The 23006-nt window shown below is 46.0% G+C and overlaps 2 protein-coding genes across 2 annotated transcripts; both read right to left on the bottom strand.

Annotated features, from left to right (window-relative positions):
- Positions 1-8745: 8745 nt before the first annotated feature.
- LOC133884561 (uncharacterized) lies at positions 8746-11192 on the bottom strand. Its single transcript, XM_062324015.1, has 2 exons — positions 9026-11192; positions 8746-8932 (listed from the first exon to the last, which is right to left on the bottom strand). Exon 1 carries the CDS (start codon positions 10737-10739, stop codon positions 9081-9083), a length of 1659 nt encoding a protein of 552 aa, XP_062179999.1. The 5' UTR covers positions 10740-11192; the 3' UTR covers positions 8746-8932; positions 9026-9080.
- A 3691-nt stretch (positions 11193-14883) lies between these two features.
- On the bottom strand, positions 14884-17517 carry LOC133883860 (pyruvate decarboxylase 1). The gene is made up of 6 exons (XM_062323243.1): positions 16866-17517; positions 16614-16777; positions 15895-16545; positions 15679-15796; positions 15379-15567; positions 14884-15279 (listed from the first exon to the last, which is right to left on the bottom strand). The coding sequence occupies exons 1-6, from the start codon at positions 17397-17399 to the stop codon at positions 15109-15111; spliced, it is 1827 nt and encodes a 608-aa protein (XP_062179227.1). The 5' UTR covers positions 17400-17517; the 3' UTR covers positions 14884-15108.
- Between the last annotated feature and the right edge of the window lie 5489 nt (positions 17518-23006).

The raw sequence follows: 23006 nt of genomic DNA, 5'->3' as shown, positions 1-23006 counted from the left end.
TTAAAAAAACCTCAAAAGATGCTAAGATCTGAAAACAACTCCAACCGAGCTCTTATTCAACCCCTACCTAATTTCTAGGAGGAAAAAAAAAATCATCTCCAACAGCCCTCTCATCCAGCCCATGTTCTTTGAGACACTCTCATTTATAGTTCATCAACCCCCCCCCATACACACACCCCCACATCTAGGAGGACACAGCAAGCCCCTATCTGAGGCACAGGCGCAACTATCAGGCCACCCGTGCTATCGCGGACTTCTCCTTCCCGTCAAGTACGCCCACCTACTTGTCCCCGCCACGCTACGCCTGTGCACGACCCCACACGGCCCGCTCCCTCACGCACGCACTCCCCTGCACCCATGTGGCCACACGCGCACGGCCCCACACCTGCCCGCTCGTGCCATCGACCCCCACCAAGCCCTCTTGCGTTGCCCCCCCCCCCCCCGCCTAGATCTAAGAGAGAATGGGGCAGCAGAGCAAGGAGGCGTGGAGAGAGAAAGCTCGGGGAGAGGGAGGTTGTCGTTCCCGAGTCCCGAGGCTAGGGCAGCGCAAGTGCCACATGGCGCCTTCCCTCGGGGCCCACCTCCCTGAGGACCCGAGGGAGGCATGGTCCGGGAGTGGGTGCTCGGGGTCAAGAACAAGTGGTCCTCGAGCACCCAGAGAGCCCTGAGGACCCGAGGGAAGTAAGGTCCGGGAGTGGGCGCTCGGGGTTAAGAGCAGTTGGTCCCCAAACAACTAGAGAGCCCCGAGGACCCGAGGGAAGCAAGGTCCGGGAGTGGACGCTCGGGGCCAAGATCAGTAGGTCCCCAAGCACCTAGAGAGCCCCGAGCACCCGGCAAGCCCCATGCCAGTGGACCCTGCAGGGACTCCACGATGAGGTATCGGTCGGTGGGAGGCCCGATGTTACATTTAATGGGGAGCATGGACGGTCACATCCAACCACTCCCCCCCCCCTCCACGCCTGCCGTACTAAATACACCAATCCCTACCGCCGCCTGGCAGGAAGGTGTGGGCGTAATTAATACGACGGGTCCCATCACATATCCCCTCGCGGGGCCCATAAAAAAGACGGCTTGAAGATATCTTTGATGGTCTTGAGGCTTATCGCTTATCGCCCTGTTATATCAGACCGTGTCAGACCTACTCTGACCAAACAGGCATGAGAGAGTACTCAGAAGCTGGTCGGTGGGCGCCCTTGCGCCTGCTAAAGCTGGAACGCGAAGACCGATGGAACCGTCTGAGGGATATATTTTCAACCCTCTGTAACATCAACTGTAGACCCATGATGGTCACTTTCCATTTATTGTTTACGGGAACTTGTGCTCTCGTTCTGGACATTTCCTGAAACCCCCCCCCCGGTAGATAAAAGGGGGGAGCACTTTGTAAGGGAGATCGAGACATCCGAAGAAGTGAGAGAGATACAGAGAAAGATAAGAAAGGAAAGGAGCATTGATAACATACTGGACACATAGGAGTAGGGTATTACGTCTCCGTACGGTCTGAACCTGTCTAAATTCTTAGTGCATTTATTACTACTAGTCGACGATGATCTATCCCACCTAAGTCCCACTCGCATTAATCTCACATACGAGGTAGTTCCAGGACTAGCCCCCCCCGGCCGAATCTCAAAGGGGGTCCCTCAGGATCCCTGCTCGCGGTGTTCATCCACCGACAGAGGTCAAGGAGAGAGAGAGGAACTCGGGTGGTAGGCTCTGGATGGGGTTGGGGTGGTTGTGCATTCTGGTTGGGGTCAGGTTGGTTAGCAGAGAGAAGGAAGAGAGGTGAAGTGCAGGGGAGAGAGAACTTGCATATGCTATTATTATTTTGAAATGCGGTCTTCATAGAGGGTGTGATTATCCAAATGGACAATTTGATTCATATATGTTGTGATCTTGCAATGCAGGTAGCTAAATGGATAGCTATATGAACTTGCTGAATGCAAATAATGCAGGTAACAGTGAGTTAGATTGGGATGACACTCAATTAGCAAGCCACCTAGGGAACAGGGTTTTGGAGAACAACCAATTGTCGAAGCTACTCCGCCCGTGAAAGGAAACAAGAGGAGATTAAAAAAATCTGTGTAAAGAAGGACAATTTGTTGGTGTCAACATGGCTAGAAATCAGCATGGATGCAATACAAGCCGATGAATAATCTCTTAGTACCTATTGACAGAGAATTTATGATTAGTACCACAAGCACAAGGACTTTGAATCTAATCGTAATTGCAATTCTCTCACTCACCATTGGGGTGTCATCCTAGAAAGTGTTAATAGATTTTGTGGATGGTATGCTCAAATTCAAAATATGAGGCAAAGTGGGGTGACAGAGCAAGATAAGGTATAAAGGCTTCTTCTTTGAATTTGTTGCAAATGTATAAATTGTGTGCATGGTTAATAACACATATTCACTTGTGTAGGTACTTCAATCCTATGAATTGTACGAGGAGAAAGATAAGAATGGGAAATCGTTTGCTTTCTTGCATTGTTGGAATATCTTGCAGCACGAGCAAAAGTGGAATGGTATGTGCTCTCAAAAAAAAATAGAAGACATCCTCCACTGCAAGTTTGGGGTCGTCTACTCCTGCAAACAATGAAAGTCATTATGGTGATGAAGGGGAGGATCTCACTCATACTTCAGAGCCAACCAATACAAGGCCAGATGATAAGAAGAAGGAGAAAGTATGATAACGTGGAGGTAAATATCTTGTCTCTTATGCAGAAAATCTTTACATGGAAGCATTGAAAAATATATGAGCTAAGAAGAAAGAGGCCAAAGAGTTGAAAGAGATTAAAAAAAGAGTGCAATGATGAGAGAATTGCACTAGAGAAGAAAATGCTCGAACTGAAGGAAAGAGATCTACAGTTAAATAAAGATGATTGAAGATGAAAAGTGATGAATATGGACCTTAGTGGTATGAGTGAGCGACAACAAATATTCTATAAGAATATGCAAGGTGAGATCATTGCTCGACGTTTTGATGCCGGCTCAGGTTTACATGAGAGCATTATGTGTGGAGCATCATGTTTATTTTGTGTTCTCTTTAGTATGTGTGGAGCTCAAGTTGTTTATTTTTTGGTCTACTTATTTTGGCAAGATCTTGTATGAACTATGTTGTTGAATGAACTATGGTTTATTAAGACAATACCGAGTACATGATTAAGAAAATATAGAGTACATGATTAAGAAAATACAGAGTACATAATTAATACATATCTCCATGAGGACCATGACGTTGCCAGAGGTGCTCGATTAGATCTTCTTAAAGTTGAGAGTGAATTTCTCTGCCTCTAATATTATGATGAACTTGAATGAAATCACGTAGTTCACGCGTATGAGCTTTCGAAGGTCTCATAAGTTGTTCAACACCCTCATCATAAAAGTCTTCATCCTCATTTCGCTATCTTCAATGATCATGTTATGCATGATAACACAAGTTATCGTGATTTCTATGATTGTGTCTTTATCCTAGAAACAGACTAGTCCATGAATAATGGCAAAACAAGATTGTAGAACTCTAAAGACTCGTTCCACATCCTTTCTAACTGCCTTATGTGCCTTGGCAAAATACTAACTGCCTTATGTGTCTTGGCAAAATATTTCCTCTTATTGCCTCGCGAAGATGATATGTTCTTCACAAATGCTGCCCATTGAGAATAGATGCTATTTGCAAGAAAATGCCCCATTGTATAATTATGTCCATTGACAGTATAATTAACTTCTAGAGCTTCCCCTTCGGCTAGCTTTGCAACAGATGCAAACAGTGAAGAACATTGATATCAATGTGAGATCCCGGTAAACCAAAGAAAGCATGCCAAATCTACAGATCTTTTGAAGCAACAACTTCTAGAGTGATTGTGGGCTCGTACACATGCCCGGTATACTGACCTTGCCATACAGCATGACAATTTTTTAGCTTTCAATGAATAAAATCTATGCTCCCAAGTATTCTAGAAAAACCTCTTCGCTCTCCAATTGCAAGTAATCTAGCCGTGTCATGCTCATTTAGATATCTGAGGTACTCATCTCCAAACACTTAGACAACAGCTCTAACAAATCTTCTACTCTTTATAACAATACTTTCACCAATACGAATATATTGATCAATAAAATCCGTTGGTACTCCATAACTTATCATCATGTATGTAGTAGTAATCTTCTGCAAACATGAAAACCCAATACATCCATTTCTATCTCTTTTGTGCACAAAATAATCATCATGTTGCTCTATAGCTTACACTATTCGAAGAAACAGAGAACGAGCCATTCTAAACCTGAGCGAAGAAACAAGAATAAGGAAACATGCGTGAAGAAAGAGGATGAGCAGAGAAGATGAACAAAAATAATGAATTAATTGCAAACCTACACCAAAAGAAAGTTGGTACGTAGGTTGGAGCATCTGACAAATAGTCGTTATAAAACCTCCGATGCCCGCCTTCTCTGTCGCGATGAATATATTGACGCCCAGTATAAAACTGCCCATCGTGGAGCATACTATCGGTGGATGAATACCGCAAGCGGGGATCCTGAGGGACCCCCTTTGAGATTCGGCCGAGGGGCTGGTCCTGGATCTACCTCGTACGTGGGGTTAATGCGTGTGTATGGGACTTAGGCGAGATGAATGATCATCGGCTAGTAGGAGTAAATGCACCAAGGATTTAGACAAGTTCAGGCCGCAGGAGGCGTAATACCTTACTCATGTGTGTCTAGTGTGTTATTAATGCTCTTGGAATGTCTTTCTCTAGATCTCTAGCACTCTCGTCTTTCTCTGTGTTACAAGGAGCTGTTGTTTCTATCGGCTGTGTTTTTCCCTTCTAGGTCAGGTCTGGTCTCTCTACGAAGTGCTCCACCCCCTCCCCCCCCCCTTTATCTACCGGGGGGAGGCCCTCCAGGGAGTGCCCAGAATAAGGCGCAAGTTTCCGTAAACAATAAATGGAAAACAACTATTATAGGTCTACAGTTGATGTTACAGAGGGTTGAAAATGCATCCCTTAGACGGTCCCATCGGTCTTCACGTCTTAGCTTTAGCAGGCGCAAGGGCGCCCACCGGCCAGCCTCTGAGTGCTCTCTCATGCCCGTCAGGTCAGAGTAGGTCTGACACAGTCTGATGCAACGAGGCGACAGACGACAAGCCTCAGGCCCATCGAAGATATCTTCAAGCCGTCTTCCTTTATGGGCCCCACGAAGTGACATACGATGGGACCCGCCGTATTAATTGTTCCTACGCCTTCCTGTCAGGCGGTGGCAGGGACTGACGTACTCAGTACGACAGGCGTGGGGGAGAGTGGTTGGATGTGACCGTCCATGCTCCCCCTTAAATACAGCATCGGGCCTCCCACCGATGACACCTCATCGTGGAGTCCCTACGGGGTCCACCGGCATGAGGCTTCTTGGGCCCTCGGGGAACTCTGGGTGCTCGGGGACCAACTGTTCTTTGCCCTGAGCACCCCCTCCCGAACCTAGCTCTTCTCGGATCCTCGGGGAACTCTGGGTACTCGGAGACCAACTGTTCTTGGCCTCGAGCACCCCCTCCCGGATCTGGCTCTTCTCAGGTCCTCACGAGGCCCGGGGGCAGGTCGCGCGGCGCGTGGAGCGGCGGGAGCAGAGCCATGGATTGGGAGACTGGAACGAAAGGGCGGCTTAGGGCAAGAACGAGAGCGAGCGAAGGTTTATGCGGCAGCAGGAGCAGAGGATAGCAGAGTCAATGGGGACTCGAATGGTGGACGTCCGCGCGCTTATATTGGCGTCGAACTGCTCGTCGGAGATGGGGACCGATCCGATAGGGCCGTCAGATCTCGATCTATGTGTGATTTGGATGGCTGAGATCCACCTCTGGCTCTAGGTAATTTCGGCGCCAAGTCTGATCAATAGCGATCGCTAAACGAAGAGCTCGTTTGTTACCAAGTGTAAAGAACAAGCGTGCACGGCAGTCGCTTCCGCGACGAAAGAGGGTGGCGTTGTGCGGTGCCTTCGGCAAGCGCAGAGGTCCCCAAGGACCGGGTTGTAATTTTTTCTTTTTCTAAGACCCTCTGTGTGAGTAGGGTTGGATAGTAATCTTTTAGTTTGTACCTATATTCGAACTCGTCCATATATGTTTTCCTTACAGAGTAATACAGATACGCATTAAAAAAAGGTGTAAAGAACAAGCGTACACGGCGCTGTAGGAACTAGGAACTTGATTGCGACGGTCATTTTTGGAATTGTTTCCATGTAGACGACGGGTCACCATTGCCAACTTCGCGCGGAGTTCTCAGGAGGGATCAGACTCAGACGTCTTTCCGGCGAAGCATCCGCGCAGGCAGCGGCCACGTACCGACGTACTGTCTAACAGCCTATAGCGGCGGTGACGGACCGCCAGTTCTTTGAAGTGCATGTGTGCCACCAACGCCACAGCAGCCGCGTGGAGTGTCGTACGGCGGCGTGGTGTAGCGCTCCATCCAGGCTCCACGTGTGGCGAAGATGACGCCCGCCGCCTCGATCTCCACGCGAGATGATGAGTCCAGGGGAAGGCGTCAAAGGCGACGTTGGTAAGGCCGCCGCCGAGCGGGACGCCGAAGCGGTCGTACGTGTCGAGCCTCGTCGAGGCCGCCGCCCAGCTTGAGCCACGCCTTGGGTGTGCCGTCTTGCAGAGGAACCGGAGGTCGAGGTTCCTGGTGCGCGTTGCAAGTTTGACAAAACCGGTTTGTTCAGCACCATTTTCGCGAAGTTTGGCTGGTTTGAATTCATGCCATAGACTTGGCACACTAGTCCTCAAAGCCACAATTGCATACCAGTCGTCAGTCGTCACATCCCACAAGTATACCTTGTCACACCTAAATCACAGGCACTCATGCCCCTGGCACAGCGATCATCTCATCTCCTCCAGTAAATTCAACGGATCAATAAAAAATATCTGTTTGGGAAAACTCTTTTTTATACAAAATCTCTCAAGAAAATAATTCTCTATAAAAAAATGATTATGCGATTGAAATAGAGTAAATTTTATAGAAAAAATAATTCTATAAAAAGCAAATAAAAGGAAGTTGTTTTTTAGTTCTAGATAGTATCCAGCCAATTTCATTTTTTTTTTTACAATCGTCTTCTTGCACGGTCTACTTTAAAGACCTTTTGATATGCGGAACGAAAGTCTAAACTCTTACTGGCTCCCTCCACACATAGAGTTTTGCCAGTGGGCTCCAAGCCACATAACTAATTTATTTTAAATAATTACTCATACGAAATCACTTTAAAAACTAAGAACTATAAAATACTATTTAACAAAACTCCTATTAATTTCATTTTGAAAGCTATCCAAGCTATCCAAGAAATCTGACAAATAAATCCAAAGTCACTTACCAAACCACCGAACGAGAAACCAACCCTGAGAAAAGGCAAAAACGACACGCCACATTGTCCACAGTAGGGACGACCGCTGCACAGCAGTCCCAGCCCCACCAGAGCAATCGTGTGCCGTGCCAAGTTCAGCAGTCGGTTTGGTGGCGCTGCCTGCCATGCCGCCGGTGGCCGCGTAGTCCATGAGGACCATGACCCATAGGCCATAGCGGAAGCAAGCAGGACCACCCAAGCGCAAGCAAAAGCACCGCAGCGCCAGCAGAAAGGCGAGCGACGGGTGACAGATCGAAGACGATCTGCCTGGGTAACAGGTGGGATGGTTGGCAACAACGTGACCCATGTCATGTCAGGTGTGCCGCAGAAAGCACCATAGGATGATGAGAAGGATCATAGGATTATGCGCGAAATAGCACTTTGCAATTACATCTGGACACCCACTTCGTGAAGATTACATAAACGCATTCTAGGAATAGCAGACTGCGATGGGATAGGAAAACCTTATGTACGTGTTCGTAGCGAAATAACAATCAAATTACCGAAAACAAACTAGGCATGGCCATAGGACAAGCACAAATGGGATCAGGCAAAAAAAAGTGCCATGGAAAATTGAAAAGCTGTCTATAGGCTAAATTTTTCAAGGAAAAAAATATGGAGGTGGTGCTGTGTCACCAAACACACTCAAAGGGTGCTTCGACGAGGGGATTAGCCTAAGGAATTCTCGGGGCTTTATTTCAAATCTCAGCTGAATCCTAAGAATTTGAATTTACATACTTCGTTCTCTTGTAGATATTAACCCCAGGTTCATCCTCTTCTCCAACACTTAATGAAATACCCCAAATCTTAATAAAAAAGCAGGGGATCTATTCCCTTCTGTGGTCTCTAAGTTTTTTTAAAGATATTTCTAGGACCATTCAACAAAACTGAATATAAAACTCCAGGCCATCAGCCTTGAATATATGTGCACAACAATAGCAAGTGACATATTTTGTCCAGTGGTATGTAGTATGTACAGTCATAAGCCTTAACTACTACTGCATAATTTTGAGCAATGACCTTCCAAAACAGAGAAAACCCAGCAATAAAATGCTGCACAGCGGGCAGCATGCCAAATTTAAACACCCCTATGCCAATGTTGTGTACATAGCTAGAACTTGATATATCAGAGTGTAACAAAGACAGTCAGACAGATGACATGAAGTAACAATTCAACATACCAAATGTTGATCACGGCTCCATGAGAAAGAAAAACAGAATTTAGCTTTCATACCCCAAGATAACATTAGCATGAAACAGAAGGGAGCCAGAAGCAGCTGCAAATAGCAACCTGGCAAAAGTCTGTTTATGATCCATTGGACTCATATCAGCTTGATTTCAAATATTTGGTAGAATCAGAAGCTATCCACAAATGAGCCCCAGGTGTCAATGTGTTATTTATGACCTCAAGGTCAATTTCATTGAATACAGACAGATCTGCACATACAATTTACTGTCAAGGAAAATACATCTGATGACAAACCTCAGGATTCCTCAGTATACATGCCTTGAGCGATAGTATAAATTAAACAGGTCGGGAGGAACTAAGCTGGTAACCAACTCTGCACTACCTAGTAAATAAGTAGAAGAGAAAGAACTTCATACCACACCGAGCAGATATTACGTACCCAAAGAGGTAAAATGCTTAATTGATAACAGCATACCAAGCAAATTAGAACAGTGCTGCAACCTGCAAGCTTCATTTCAACTGTCTTAGCTTTAGTTCAGCCGCCTTCTCTTGTTCCGATGTAGGTCCCCACCATCTACATCCAAAGAATCCATGGCGTAGCTTCTTCTACTCCTCCTCAGGGATCTTGAAGAGCCTGCGTTACTCGGGTCCCCTGCACTTTCAGCAAAAGCAGCATCTTCCTGAATCACAGCCATGGTGCTAGAATTAGAAGCTTGATCTGCAGCCAGTGCAGCAGCAACATGAGTTCCATCAACCGGCTCGGGATTTGGTGGGTTCGATGAAGTCGATGCTCCGTATTGGCTTGGCCTGGCTATTCGCATGAGGTCACTCACGGCAGTTGCCAAACCTTCCGTGTCAGCAAGGGCAAGGCGTCGCAATATATCTATCCCATCTGAGGAAAATGGACTTGAAGCACGCCTGGGCAGATTGGATGTGTTGTTTCCAGGCAGTCCACTGTCCGGAGTAGAAGAAGCAATGGATGTAGGGTTTTCTGCTTCTCTTTGCAACCTCGCCCTCATCCTAGTAGTAATTCGGCCCAAACGGCTTGCATGTTGAGCAATTTCCTGGACAGTTGATTCTGGACGCCCTTCAAACCTATTCACACTATTCATAAGGTGCTGCTGATCAAGAATGCGCCTCCACGTAGACAAAATACCATGTGCCTCACCAAGCCTTCTAGATATGGGTCGCAAATGGTGGAACTGCTGCCGGAAGCTCTCGAGTCGATTCCCATGCGGCCTAGGTGGAATCTTGGGGCCAGATGTGTTCCCATCCTCTGCAACCTTCTTCTCCGTATCTGAACCTGAATTCCCTCTCCCATAGATAGGAGTAAGGTTCCCTTCAGTCACCTCCCCTTTGCAGACAGGGCACTCCTTATGACTGGAGTGAACATGCAACCACTGGTACAAACAAGGCCAGCAGAAGAGATGCCCGCAAGAAGTGACGACCGGCTCGGCAGCCATTTCAAAGCAGATATTACACTCGAACATCGCAGCACTCTTGCCACGGTCTGTTCCCTCGTCATCCGAGACACCCACAATGGCACCATCGGCAACCACCTTGTTCTCCTCCACCGTATCATGGACAGGTTCTTCCAGTTCCGGTGGTTGTAGCGATGCATCATCAATCTCTAGGCTAGGGGCCTCGGAGCTGAGAGGTGGAAGGTCTGACCGGAAACGTCTTGGCCGGAAGTAGCGAGACTGGCGGCCAGTCAAGCACATCAAGCGGCGGTAGCGCTCAGCACGCTCCGGGCGGAAGGAAGAGGAGGCTGTCGACGACGAAGGCCGGTCTGTCCGCCCGAGCAGACCCAGGTGCGCGTCGGAGAAACCAAACTCAAGTTCATCAGCGAGCACAGGTATCGCCCCTGGAACCGGCAGGGGCGGGAGCACGTAGGGCGGAGGCGGGGGCACCTCGGGAGCGGACGGGTAGTAGGGCTCGTGCGCCGGGGTCGGCGGGCGCACGAGGTCTGCCAGGGACGGGGAGTAGGGCGGGTGGAGCGGGTCCGTCTCCGGCGGCGGCGCGTCCGCGGAGGCGGCCGAGGAGGAGGGAGACGACGAAGAAAGCATCGGGGTGCCGAGCGCGAGGTCTGAGCCGAGATCGGGGCGGCGAGCGCGCGGGGCGCGGGGGAGGCCAAGGTAGAGGTTCAGATCCATCCGTCTGCTGCTCCGCGCGGCATCATCAGCGGCCATCCGGTGGGCGAGGCGCTCCTAGCCACGCGCTCCCAGGCCTCCCAGGCAGCTCCCGTCCGCCTCAGAAAAGCTTGCGCTTTCCCAGCTCCACCTCACCATGGCACGCCGCGGCGCTGCGCAGACGCGGGCCGCCCAAGGAGCGCGCGCGGGGGGGCACGGCTCGTCGCTGTGGCCGCGGTCGGTGGCGACGGCTTCGGATACGGTAGAGTAGGTGGTTGCGGTGGGGCGGCGGCGGCAGCGGCAAGGGGTGGGGAATTGAGAAATGGGGTGGGAGAGAGAGAGGGGAACGGGAACGGGACGGGAAGCACGCGGTGCGCGAGGTTTTGTTGTTGCCGGAACAGCCGCCACGTCAGCGCGCACCCGCCTCCACCGGTGAAAAGAAGCCGGTTCCGACGAGTCCACCGGCCGGGTGGCTCAGGCCGACTCAGCAGGTGCCTCCAAACACTGTGCTGTCACTCCTGTAGCGCGTTTGCCGATGGGAGCAGCAGAGCCTGCTAGACCTTCGGTAGATATTTAAAATTTTATCTTATCTAATTTTGTTATAGTATCTTTTAATATTAATATAATGTTTTTTATTTTTATCTTCAGCAATTATCACGTTTCCAACTTTCTATTATTTTTTTTCTTTTTTAATCACATGTCAATCTTCATATACAGTGTTGAGAGGAGAAGAGAGTAAATGGAATTTGACGAATCTCTCTTCTCCCCCATTCCTGTAGCACAATGTTGCTGATTATTTTTGCTGGTTATGTTGGAGTCGTCCTAAGAACGGGAGAGCTAGCTCAAATTTTGTATCTTAAATTTGAAATACTCTCTTCTCCCTTATCACTATTTACAAAGACTGACAAGTATGTTTAGAGGAAGGAGAAAAGTAATAGAAGTTAGAAAATATGATAATTGTAGGAGATAAAATAGGATGTTATAATAGTATTATAGATGATGAATTTTTAAGTATCTACTAGAATAACTTTAGGTCAACTTCAGCAAAGACGATATTCGGCACCCACATCACTGTTCAAGCACGGATGCCGTCTGTACTGACCTATTCTAGCTCCAACAGCTACCGCAACAGTGTTTATGGACGGGGAGGGTGCCCCGAATTTAAGGTATCTCTCCGTCTATTAATAATGTTCATAGAGATTGACTATAGGATTAAAAGAGGAGAAAAATAATAAAAAATAGTAAATAAGATAGCTGCTATAGATAAAAAAAACTATAATAATATTATGAGATACTGGATACTATAATAATATTGGAAGATATTGTATTAGTATTATAATAGATAAATTTTTAAAATATATAATAAAAATAACCTTACGATCCACTTAAAGAAATACTGAGATAGTGGTAGACTTTAGTGGTACCATATACGGTGGGTAGAAAGCTACGTATATGCTTGGTCGAATCTCTATGGGCTTTTAGGGATCCGGCCCATTTAAGGATCCATCTCGCTCGGTATTCAGCCCAGAAAGCCCCAGTTTACTGACCGAGCCTTACATTTGGACCACGGGCCACCTTGAATTGGATCGAAGATGTTGTTCGCGATCCGCCCTGTCTACCTAGGAACTGGATCGCAAGTATAGTCCGCAAACATTCGGCCCACTTGGGGAACGAATCGCAGAAATTGGATCGCTGGTTCGGCCAGCGGATCCGAGCAGTCCGCGCAATCGTTCGTTTTCGGAGAGACAGATTATAGCATTATCTATAATATTTTTTCGATTTTTTAATGATTATTTCAATAATATTTTGAATTTTAAGAGCAACAAGCAAGTGTCTTACGTTAATAAGGTGACTAGTCTTATTGTAATTTTTTATCATGATAATATTTAATTAACAATTAGTCTCTTTAATTTTTTATCGAGGTTAGTATCATTTACTTACAAATGCATAAAATTAGAAAAATAAATAAACTTGTATATATTTTTAAATTTGTATCCGAATCATATACACATATTAATTTGATTTGTATATATTTTAATCAACTATTAAAATCGTACGTCTAGTGTATACAACCTAACTAAAATCAGAATAATATTTTCTTACCTGCGTTGTGTCTTGCAAATTAGTATATGGTACTTCCTGATCAATTACCATGTATCTTGGTAAGAATTTTGATTTTATTATTATTATTATTATTATTATTATTATTATTATTATTATTATTATTATTATTATTATTATTATTATTATTATATATTGATTATTATTATTTTACATTAACTTTTTATTTAGTTATTTAATTTTTAAAGACAATATTGGATATGGATCCTTATTTTTTTCTATTCTAACCCCAAATTTAAATTTATTTTATTTTATTTTATTTGGACTCTTTATTTAGATATTTTGCTTCTCAAATCGTATGGAAATCGAAGTATTTTAACTTTTAATTTTGAATTTATGTATTTATTAATCATATTTGATAAGAACTCTTTAGTTTCCGAATTTTGTTATTTATTAATCGTATTTGATATGAGATCTTTGATTTAATCTAGACTGTTAGATGTTCGTAATAATGAGTGGTCTAGATTTTTTTTTTTATTAATGTGGTAATTTGTGACCATGAGTGCGAATGTGATGAGTCTTTTTCTTCTTAAATAATAATATAATAGATAGAACGTAGTTTTTTTATTTTTTAATATGTTGTCGTTTGGAAAGGTGACATCTTTATTTTTTAAAGAGTGAACTACATAAAACTACAAGTATTATGCTATTTGTAGCACAAAACTATAAATATTGTGACTAGTAACACAAAACCATAAGTATTGTGCGCCAATTTCACACCAAACTCGATTTTAATTGGATTCACCAAAAAATAGTCTTATATTTCTCCATAAATCCTAGAAATTGTACGAATACCATAATACATGTGCAACCTATTTAATTGAATTCACCCAAAGAAATCACGTGTAAAACTTAAACTAAAATTTTCAAAAAATGCTACTTTTGTAACTCGGGCTCAAATAAAATCCTAAAAATTTAAAAAAAAAATCACTAATATTCTTATTATATGATTAATTAATTTCTAAATTATTTTTATCCCTATGTTATATGGTGAAAAGATGATTTCTATTGCAACTCCCCGTTTATATGCTCCATTTATATACTTATAAAGAACTTACCTTTACACCTTATAATTTAGGGCTAGAAATAATTTATAAAGTAGTCCATCATATAAAAAAATATTAGTGAATTTTATCAGATTTTGGGGATTTTATTTGAGACGCTAACAATTGTTAGGAGTTATAAAAGTAACTTTTTGGAGAATTTTAGTTTAAATTTTGCGTATACGTTTTGGGTGAATCCTATTAAAATAGGTTGCATATGGATTTTTAGAACACGTAAAAAAGTTCTAATATTTTTAGAGAAATTTAAGACCATTTTTAAATTAATTCAATTAAAATCGAATTTTATATAAAATTAGTGTATAATACTTATAGTTTTATGTTACTAGGCGTAATAATTATAATTTTGTATTACAAATAGTATAATACTTATAGTTTTGTTCAATTCACTCTTTTTAAAACTATCGCATGTTAGAATGACACGACAATAGTCTATTTTTACAATTTTTTCAAATTAGACATCTAGTTTTGCATTTTTTTTATTTTTCAAATAAATAAAAAATTCGAATATCTAGCGGTGGCTGCCGAGCGGCTGCACCTTGCCCACAATCCACCATGTTACACGCGAAGCTGTTCATGGAGCGGCTCCATGGTGGAATTTGTTGTTCGTAGTTTTTCTCAAAAACAATTTTTATAAATAGATATTTCGAAAAATATTGTATAGAAATGGACCTTTTATATTGCGCCACAATATTTTACTTTGTTGGTCTGTTGGACTATCTCACCTGTGCACGAGGCAAGTGCACGTTGCCAAATTATGTGGCACCGTATGATGAACCAACAAAGTCAAATGTGGTTATACCGTACGAAAGGTTCATTTTTACCCAACGTTTTTTGAAGAATCCATTTATAAGAATTATTTTTTAAAAAAAACTAAAAAGTAAAAATTACACGCTCCATGCGAGACCGTGCGGCCGGGCCTGTCGCCGGGGGCAGCAGTACGCAACGTGGGGTACCAGCGAATTTTGGCATGCATGTTCTCAACATTCTGAACAAGTACAGTAGTACATACAGGTAGCTCAGGTGGAAAATTTTCCGTCCATGTTTATTTATTCAGCAGTGCACATTGCAAGTTCACAACCCAACCCAACCCCAAGCAACTGAATAGCAAACATCATCATAAGATATGTATCCCTGTCGACTTGGACAAACTCACGTATGGCCTGAAAAACGCTAATGGATGCATACGGATACAATAAACAGAAAAAACAAGAAATTTCAGACTTTGCAGAGCTGCCCAAGGCAGATCACTGGGGATTCGGTGGCCTGCTGTTCGCGGCCGAGACCCTGGAGCCCCACTCGAGAAGCTCCTTGCTCGTGTCATCCTTGTGCACGATCACCTCGATGAAGCAGAGGCAGTCTTTCTTGGCACCCGTCGCCGTCGCGATCGCTTCCTTGAGTTCCTCCTCTGTCCGAACCTGCAGAAAGACAACGGCGAAGGTTTGAGCGTCACAGTCGTCCAACAATCCAACGGTTCATCAGCACGTAGATGTATTTAGCATTCGTCGGGGCTCGACCTTCTTGGTCCAGCAGCTGCCGTCAGAGTTGTGGATGGCGTCGACCAGGGCCGTGTAGTCCCAGTTCTTGATGACGTTGTAGGGGCCGTCGTGGATCTCCACCTCGATCGTGTACCCTCCGTTGTTGATGAGGAAGATGACGCTGTTCTGCCCGCACCGCAGCATCGTCGACACGTCTTGCGCCGTCATCTGTCACACGCCGTGCAAACCATATATGAGCACAGGCGCGCCGTTGACAACTGACAAGAAACAGAGCAACCGCGCATGCAGGTAGCTACGGCTGTGCTGGCATGGAGGTACCTGAAAGCTTCCATCGCCGATGCACGCGATCACACGCTTGTCCTTGGCCGCCTGCGCGTACCCGAGCGTCGCGCCGACCGACCACCCGATTGAACCGTATTGCATCTGGAACTCATACCTGTTCAAAGTCATCACACTTGATTACTGATCTTCGATTAAGAACCCAAACATGTATGTTTCTTGGATATGAGAAGATGATCAGAGGATGAAACATACCCACAGCCCTCTGGGAGCTTGAGTTTCTGGCAGTTGAACCATGAGTCTCCAGTCTCGGCGATGACCGCGGTCTCACCGGACAGCATTTCCTTGATGTGCTTGAAGAGGATGTTCACCCTCAGGGGTTCGTTGGGTTTGCCGTTGAGCGGCTCGCGGTCGGGGATGAATATCCGGCGGTAGTTGTCGTACGCCGTCGTGTTGCACTTGAGCCGCTTGGCGAGCGCGGGGAGGAACTCGGACATGAGGATGCACCCAAACGCCGGACCGTTGCCGACGACCACGCGGTCGGGTTGCACGATGACGGCCTTCTCCTTCTTGAGCAGGAGTGAGTAGCCGACGGAGCTGTAGTCGTTGAAGATTGGTCCGGCGAAGAGGTACACGTCCGCGGACTCGACGATCTCGGCGCAGAACGTTGTGCTCACGGCGCCCCAGTACGTGCCGATGAACCGGGGGTGGTGCTCCGGCGCCAAGCCCTTGGCGGACGGCATCACGGCGAAAGGGTACCCGCTGGCGTCCGCGATGCTGGCGAACGCCTTCTTGGCCTTGGCCACCCGGATCTTCGGCCCGCCGACCATGACCGGCTTCACGGCCTTGTTCAAGAACTCGGCCGCGGCCTCAACGGCGTGCTCTAAGTTTGCCTTGTTGCTCAATCTGATGGAACACGAAATTAGAAATTAAATTCATCCTTTCACGATTAGTAATCAGTAGTTCAGTACTACCTTGGCGAGATGAACAGGGGCACTGGCTCGCGGCTAAACGTCGGATGAGAGAGGCCGGCGAGGTTGCAGCTCACGCTGATGTACACCGGCTTGCTCTCCCTTAGCGCCGTCGCGATGGCCGTGTCGATCTGCTCGTGCGCGTCGTCCAGGTTGTTCACGACGGCCTGTACATGCATACGCCGTTAACAATGCAGAATAGAGGTGTTCGACGAAATGAACACAGCGCAGAAAAGAAGCGTTCGGCGCGCGCACCTGGTAGCAAGTGATGGCCTGAAAGCACCGGAGCTCCTGGGAGAAGTCCGGGAGGCCGATGGTGTGGTGCAGGATGCGGTTGGTGCCGTAGTCGTTGGAGTTTGGCCCGCCGACGATGCAGATCACGGGGAGATTCTCGCTGTACGCTCCAGCGATGGCGTTGAGCACACTTAGTCCGCCGACGGTGAACGTGACGGCGCAGGCGCCGACGCCCCGCGCGCGCGCGTATCCGTCGGCCGCGTACCCGGCGTTGAGCTCGTTGCAGCAGCCGACCAGGGTGAGCCCCGGCTCGGCAATGAGGTAGTCGAGCAGTGTGAGGTTGAAGTCCCCGGGGACGGCGAAGACGTCGGTGGCGCCGATCTGCACGAGCCGGCGCGCCAGGTGCCGGCCGAGCGTGGCGCCCGCCGGGGCCACCGACATGGGCGCCGGCGTGGTGATGACGGCGTGTGAGATGGACACGGGTAGCGCGCCGACGCCGTTGCACGTCGGCTTCGCCATGCCATTCGCCGGGTTGCCGACCAGGGCCGTCTCCATCGCTTGCAGGTGAGCACGTATAAAGCGAGGAAGCAGTGAGGAACCGATGTCACTTGAGCACTTGTGTTGGACTCTTGTGATTTCGAGATGGTACAAGGTTGTAGTGATGACTTTCGAGTAGTGAGCATTGGAGGGGTTTATATAGCGCGGGAAAAAGCATAGTCCCGTTGGAGCAATGCTGGGCGGCCCAGGTGCATGTTGAAGGCAACTGGTATCCGTACGCGGTGCTTACCGTGCCGCCGTGGATTGGGATGACCAGTTGACTGCTAAAACCTTGGGCCTCGTGTAGCTTCCGGTGCTGTGGTTGAGCTGGTGGGGAGGGGGAAATTGCATTAGGCCATGCCGACGTATGTTTTATCAAGATCTTGTGTTAGAGTAGTATAAAAAAATTATAAAATAAGTAAGAGACTCAGTTGATGAATCGGTATCAGATGTTAGAAATGAATGATTGAGATAGAATATACGTACGTAAAGATATACGTTGTTGTATTTCTCAGCTGGTGTGTTGTGTTAATACTTCTCTAACATAGTGGATGGTCTAGAATTCTCCACTTACATATGTTCAAATCGTAAGGACTTTTGGTGACATTGAAACAACTGAGGTCCTGTTTAGAATTTAGAGTCCATGGTATTTTTTTGGAAGCTAGACTCTTTCCAGTAAAATTCATATGTTTCAAACTGAATCTGAAGAGGTGAAGTGAGAAAACGGAGAGGTCACCTAGACCAAGGCTAAAGGCACCATATAAAAGAGTTGGGTGGATGGTAAATAGCCGAAGGAATTGGCGAAAGTGAGGGAATGTAACGGTAAAAGAAAAGAGATAAAAAAAAACCGTAACACCTTTGGAAAGATCAATAACCAGTAATCTTCCTAAAATTTTATTAATTTACTCACATTTACTATCCATCTTGTCACCAAGTTTTCCCAGTTCATTACCCGCTACAGATATAACCAGCTTTAATAATAAAAATAAATAAAAAATTATGAGCGAAATTATCAGATAATCTTCATCTTATTTTTTAATCATCTAAAATTAAACTACAATATCACCCTCGATGTATTTATTTTATGATGTTCCCATGTTATATGCATATATCTATTTTTATACGAGGGCATTTAGCGGGTTATATTAAATATAGGTCATGTACTGTACATTCGTTTTGTGAACAGTGAACACTGAGAACCCGTTCCGACGGTACATGAGCCGCACCGGCCCGTGCGCCCCCGGACTCGCGCTACCATCCTCGGGTTTGAGTTTCCACCTCGGGCGCCGCTGCGCGTACACGGACCTGCGCCTGCGTCAGCGGCTACACTGCTCAGCGATTCGTTCCGCCCTGCCGAGCAGTTGCCTAGCGGCTGCCGACGGCAGGGACAGGCGACCCCTCACGTCAACTAGTCACTTCTGTCGCAGAACGCATGACGTAGATGCTGCATGCTGGACACCTTTTTCACCCGTTAATTAACTATTCGCTCCTGTTCCAAACACAAGTTCAATAGGACATCAGTATGATTCGACAATATCCTTAAAAAAAAGTACGATTCGACAATATGGAATTTTAGATAATAATATCTATAAAATTATATTGTTTTAAATAAAAAAGTGTTATATATTATAAATGTGTTTTTTCATGATTAATCTAGAAATCTCATGTTATCAATTAATGTGGGTTTTTAGATATTGGTGATCAAAGATAAAAAAAAATATCTAACTTAGAATAAACCTAAATAAACTTATATTTAAAATCAGATGGAGCAGTTGATTGCTGCCGCCTGCGAATTATCACAGCAAGGCAAGTGGGTTCTAAACTTTCAACGTTAACCCATTCAATGTACTGGTATCATTGTATGCGCAGGGTGAGGGGCCGAGGGGTGTCACTGTCGGTCGCCGCCACTCCATGCAAACTAAGCGTCTCGTAGCTTTCGGAAGTCCATAAACGTGCCTTGATTCTTGACGACTGAATACTTAATTTTTGCTTTCACGATTTCGTGTGCAAACTAACGTTGGATATCCTCAAGGATACACACAAGATTCTTCCAGTGAGTAACTTGGCTTCCACATCGTAAACACTCTTACCAAAAGGGCAAAGGGCCAAAACGGCGAGCTGCCGAGCTGGACAAGTCGAGTGTGTTGTGAACTAGGGATCCGGTTGCAGTTGGTTTCAGTTGCCCACGCTGCCCAGCCCAAGCCTGCCTTACAACTTGCAACGCAGGAAGGTACCCAAGCAGCGCAGCCTGTGCTCCGCTGATTACACAGACGATCAAACGCGGCAATCTATGCCAAATATATATATTAGATATACCGTGTACATATTTAATAATTCTGGTATTACAGAATTAAATATGTGGTATCTGGTACTTTCGAAATCTAGAATTTGTATACTAAGAAAGTCTCAATTGCTTACATAACTCGAGAACACTAGTATACTTAACAAATTTACAAATGGATAGGATGCTGCACATTACCCCAATGTAAGACGGGATCGGATCCACCAGGAGAGACTATTTTTTTCGACTACTCGAGATAAGTATCAGGGCCTTGACGCAGGAGTAACTCAACAACTTTAGCCCTATGTTAGATTAGATCCGATCTACTCTTATAATAAGTTGGTCACATTGTCTGTATTCAGGTGAATACATATATATAATAATCCACACAAGACATAAGATATTACTCTAACCAGAGGCCTGAACCTGTATACATCGCGTGTGCATGGCTTCTTGTTCAATCTCTGATCCACAAAGATAACCCCATTATTTTTCGGACACATTATTAGAGACAAATTCTCGATAGTTGGCGCGCCAGGTAGGTGTCTTCTTCCTTTTAGGATCGACTATATCTCGAGTGCACATTGGCACCAGATTCTCCGGCATCGGCTTCTACGACCAATTCGGGTCAACAACAATCACCCTCGAATCACCCCTAGCCGGGTCGGAGATCACGTTCGGAACTACGATCTTCCGCTAGGACCATTAAGTTGAACTGATCAACACCGGTATTATCGAGTCTGGACTATTGGACGCATACTGCGAGGTGGGACATCTCGAGTGGGATCCCAAGGAGTCCAATGTTCTCCAATGTATAGACACTGACAGCGATGAGGGTGGCAACGACTCCACTGCCAGCCAGAGCAGCCGAACAGATCGATTCGTGTTCATGGCTAGAGGAGCCGATACCCCACCTGCTGACCCAATAGTGGTGGATCCAAACGTTGTGGTAAACAATGGCATAAAAATCTCCGAGGATCTAGCTGTGGTAGCCGCCCCTCATGGTACCAGCGTTGCTGGCGATATGCTCTCGAAAACAACAATAGCTAGGGCCTTACGTGTCCTTGACACAACTCTCCATCGACGGACCACGGGAGGTCAGATACCTCCTGATCTTCAACGACAACTTTCAGTAAGAACACATCCACCGCCAGCATCAAGGGGCGAGCTCCCCCAAAATAGCAACTGCAGAGCAGCATCGTCTCGACCCCAGCCAAGTCTGGGCAACGATGTTTTCAGCACTCCGGATGTTAATGTCCAGGGAGCCCATCTGATTCTAAGATCTCTTCTGAAGTTGGATCCGACAAATCATTTAACCCCTATGGTTAACAAGTCAGGACCTTACTCGATGCAGCCCGAATCCAAGCTGCTCGTGCAAACAATCCCAGCAACTATAGGCGCCACTGCCGACAAGGCATCGACTCAATGAGCCACAGACGCGAGTAACCCAGAGTCGAGGGATCCCAGGTGGGAAGCTTAGCTGATCGAGCCCGAGCACCACTTTGCGGGACAAACTATAACTATCATATCCATATGCACAGGAACCAAGAAGACATGAGGAATCATATTCCTCACAATCATCATGATCTATGTATAGTGATAGACAGTCGTCATGAGGAACGCCGTGAGGACGACCGCCGTCATTACGATCACAGATCTCCATGACGAGATGATCGACGTGACTTCCCTGCTCGAAGGAACATGGGTTATAGTCCTCTCGCACCTCCTCCTGAATAATTTGATGGAGGCTGCGAAGCTTTCATACATGAGCTTTGGTCGATACGGTGGCCCGAGTAGTTCAAGGTGGGTATAATCCAGAAATATGATGAGAAGATCAACCCCAACGAGTGGTTACAGATCTATATCACGATTATTCGAGCTGTGGGTGGCGACAACAAGGTAATGACCAATTATCTGTTGGTCATGCTCGATGGACCTGACAGATCCTGATTGTTGAACCTACCTCCTAACTCAATCTGATCATGGGTCGAGTTCAAGGCTCAGTTTATAGCCAACTTCCAAAGCACATTCAAGCGTCTAGGAACGGAGAATGATCTTCATCAGCTAAACCAGAGTGAGGATGAGTCACTTCGAGATTTCATCCACTGGTTCAGCGACAAGCATAACACAAACCCATACATCTCTGGCGAGTTAGTCATCATCGCTTTCAAGCGAAGCATCCGAGACACGGATCTGCTTGGGAAGATGGCTACTTGAAAGATCCACACAGTCAAAGAGATTTTCGAGTTGGCCAACAAGTGTGCAAAGCGAGCGGAAGCCCATGTACGCACCAAAATCCTCAATCTGGGAAGGGCAAGTCCGAGTCCTCAAAAAATGAGGGAAAGAAGAACAAACTTAGTTACAAGCGCAAGGGTCCAGATACGATCATAGCTGCAGTTGACAGGAGCAAGTCACACAACTCGTGGGACAACAAAGGCCTGAGCCAAGGTTATATGAATACCATGTCATCAAAAAGAATATAGATGAAAATCTCAAGGGCGTTGTTACTGAGCATAACAAACAGACTAAGCCAAACATTAATAGTGGCAAGCCCAAATTTCACGACGCTGACCAAAGTCTAGCACAAATCTTCGGAGGATCTATTGCGTATGAATCTAAAATTTAGTATAAGATGGTCGAATGAGAGGTAAAGTTGGCTCTGACTGGGCCTACTTGATACCTCGAGTGGTCGCAGGTTTTGACCACATTCAATCAAGTGGATCATCCAACTGTAGTTCCACACCCTAGATGATACCCAGTTGTGATCCAACCAACTATCCTCAACATCAAAGTCGCTCGAACTTTGGTCGACGGGGGTAGTTCTCTTAACTTCATCTTCACTAAGACCTTAGACATTATGGGAGTTCAGAGCTCAGAGCTTAAGGCGGGAGTCGAGCCTTTCCATAGCATAATCCTCAACTTACTGACCATGCCCCAGGGCCAGATCAAGCTAACAATCACGTTTGGCACGCCTAACAACTTTCGTACAAAGAAGCTTACATTCGATGTTACGGACTTCAAGATAGCGTACAACGTGATTTTGGCCCGCCCAATGCTGCGCAAGTTTATGGTAGTGGTGCAATATGCATAATAATCGCTGAAGATCCTAGGTCCCAAAGGGGCCATAACTGTCAGGGGAGATCAACGCGCATTGGTCAAATACAACAAGCAGAGCCTCAATATGGCGAAACACCTCAGTCGAGCGACAACTACTTCTAAATGCGCGGTTTCCAAGCATCAAGTCATTATTGAGATCAAGGAATCTAAGTCTTGCTTACACCTCCAAGTCCAACGATGACGCCAAGGGTGAGACCAACGATGGAGCTGGCAACAAAAAGACTGAT

The sequence above is a fragment of the Phragmites australis genome, chromosome 11 (genome assembly GCF_958298935.1).
Source record: "Phragmites australis chromosome 11, lpPhrAust1.1, whole genome shotgun sequence".
NCBI lineage: Eukaryota > Viridiplantae > Streptophyta > Magnoliopsida > Poales > Poaceae > Phragmites > Phragmites australis.
This window is presented reverse-complemented; position numbering and strand designations above follow the sequence as displayed.

Coding starts and splice junctions, on each gene's coding strand:
- LOC133884561 (XM_062324015.1), bottom strand. CDS start 10,739: ATGGCCGCTGATGATGCCGCGCGGAGCAGCAGACGGATGGATCTGAAC.
- LOC133883860 (XM_062323243.1), bottom strand. CDS start 17,399: ATGGAGACGGCCCTGGTCGGCAACCCGGCGAATGGCATGGCGAAGCCG. Junction 15,797..15,894: donor AAGCTCCCAGAGGGCTGTGG/GTATGTTTCATC, acceptor GACTTTGAACAG/GTATGAGTTCCAGATGCAAT. Junction 15,280..15,378: donor GCAGCTGCTGGACCAAGAAG/GTCGAGCCCCGA, acceptor GTCTTTCTGCAG/GTTCGGACAGAGGAGGAACT.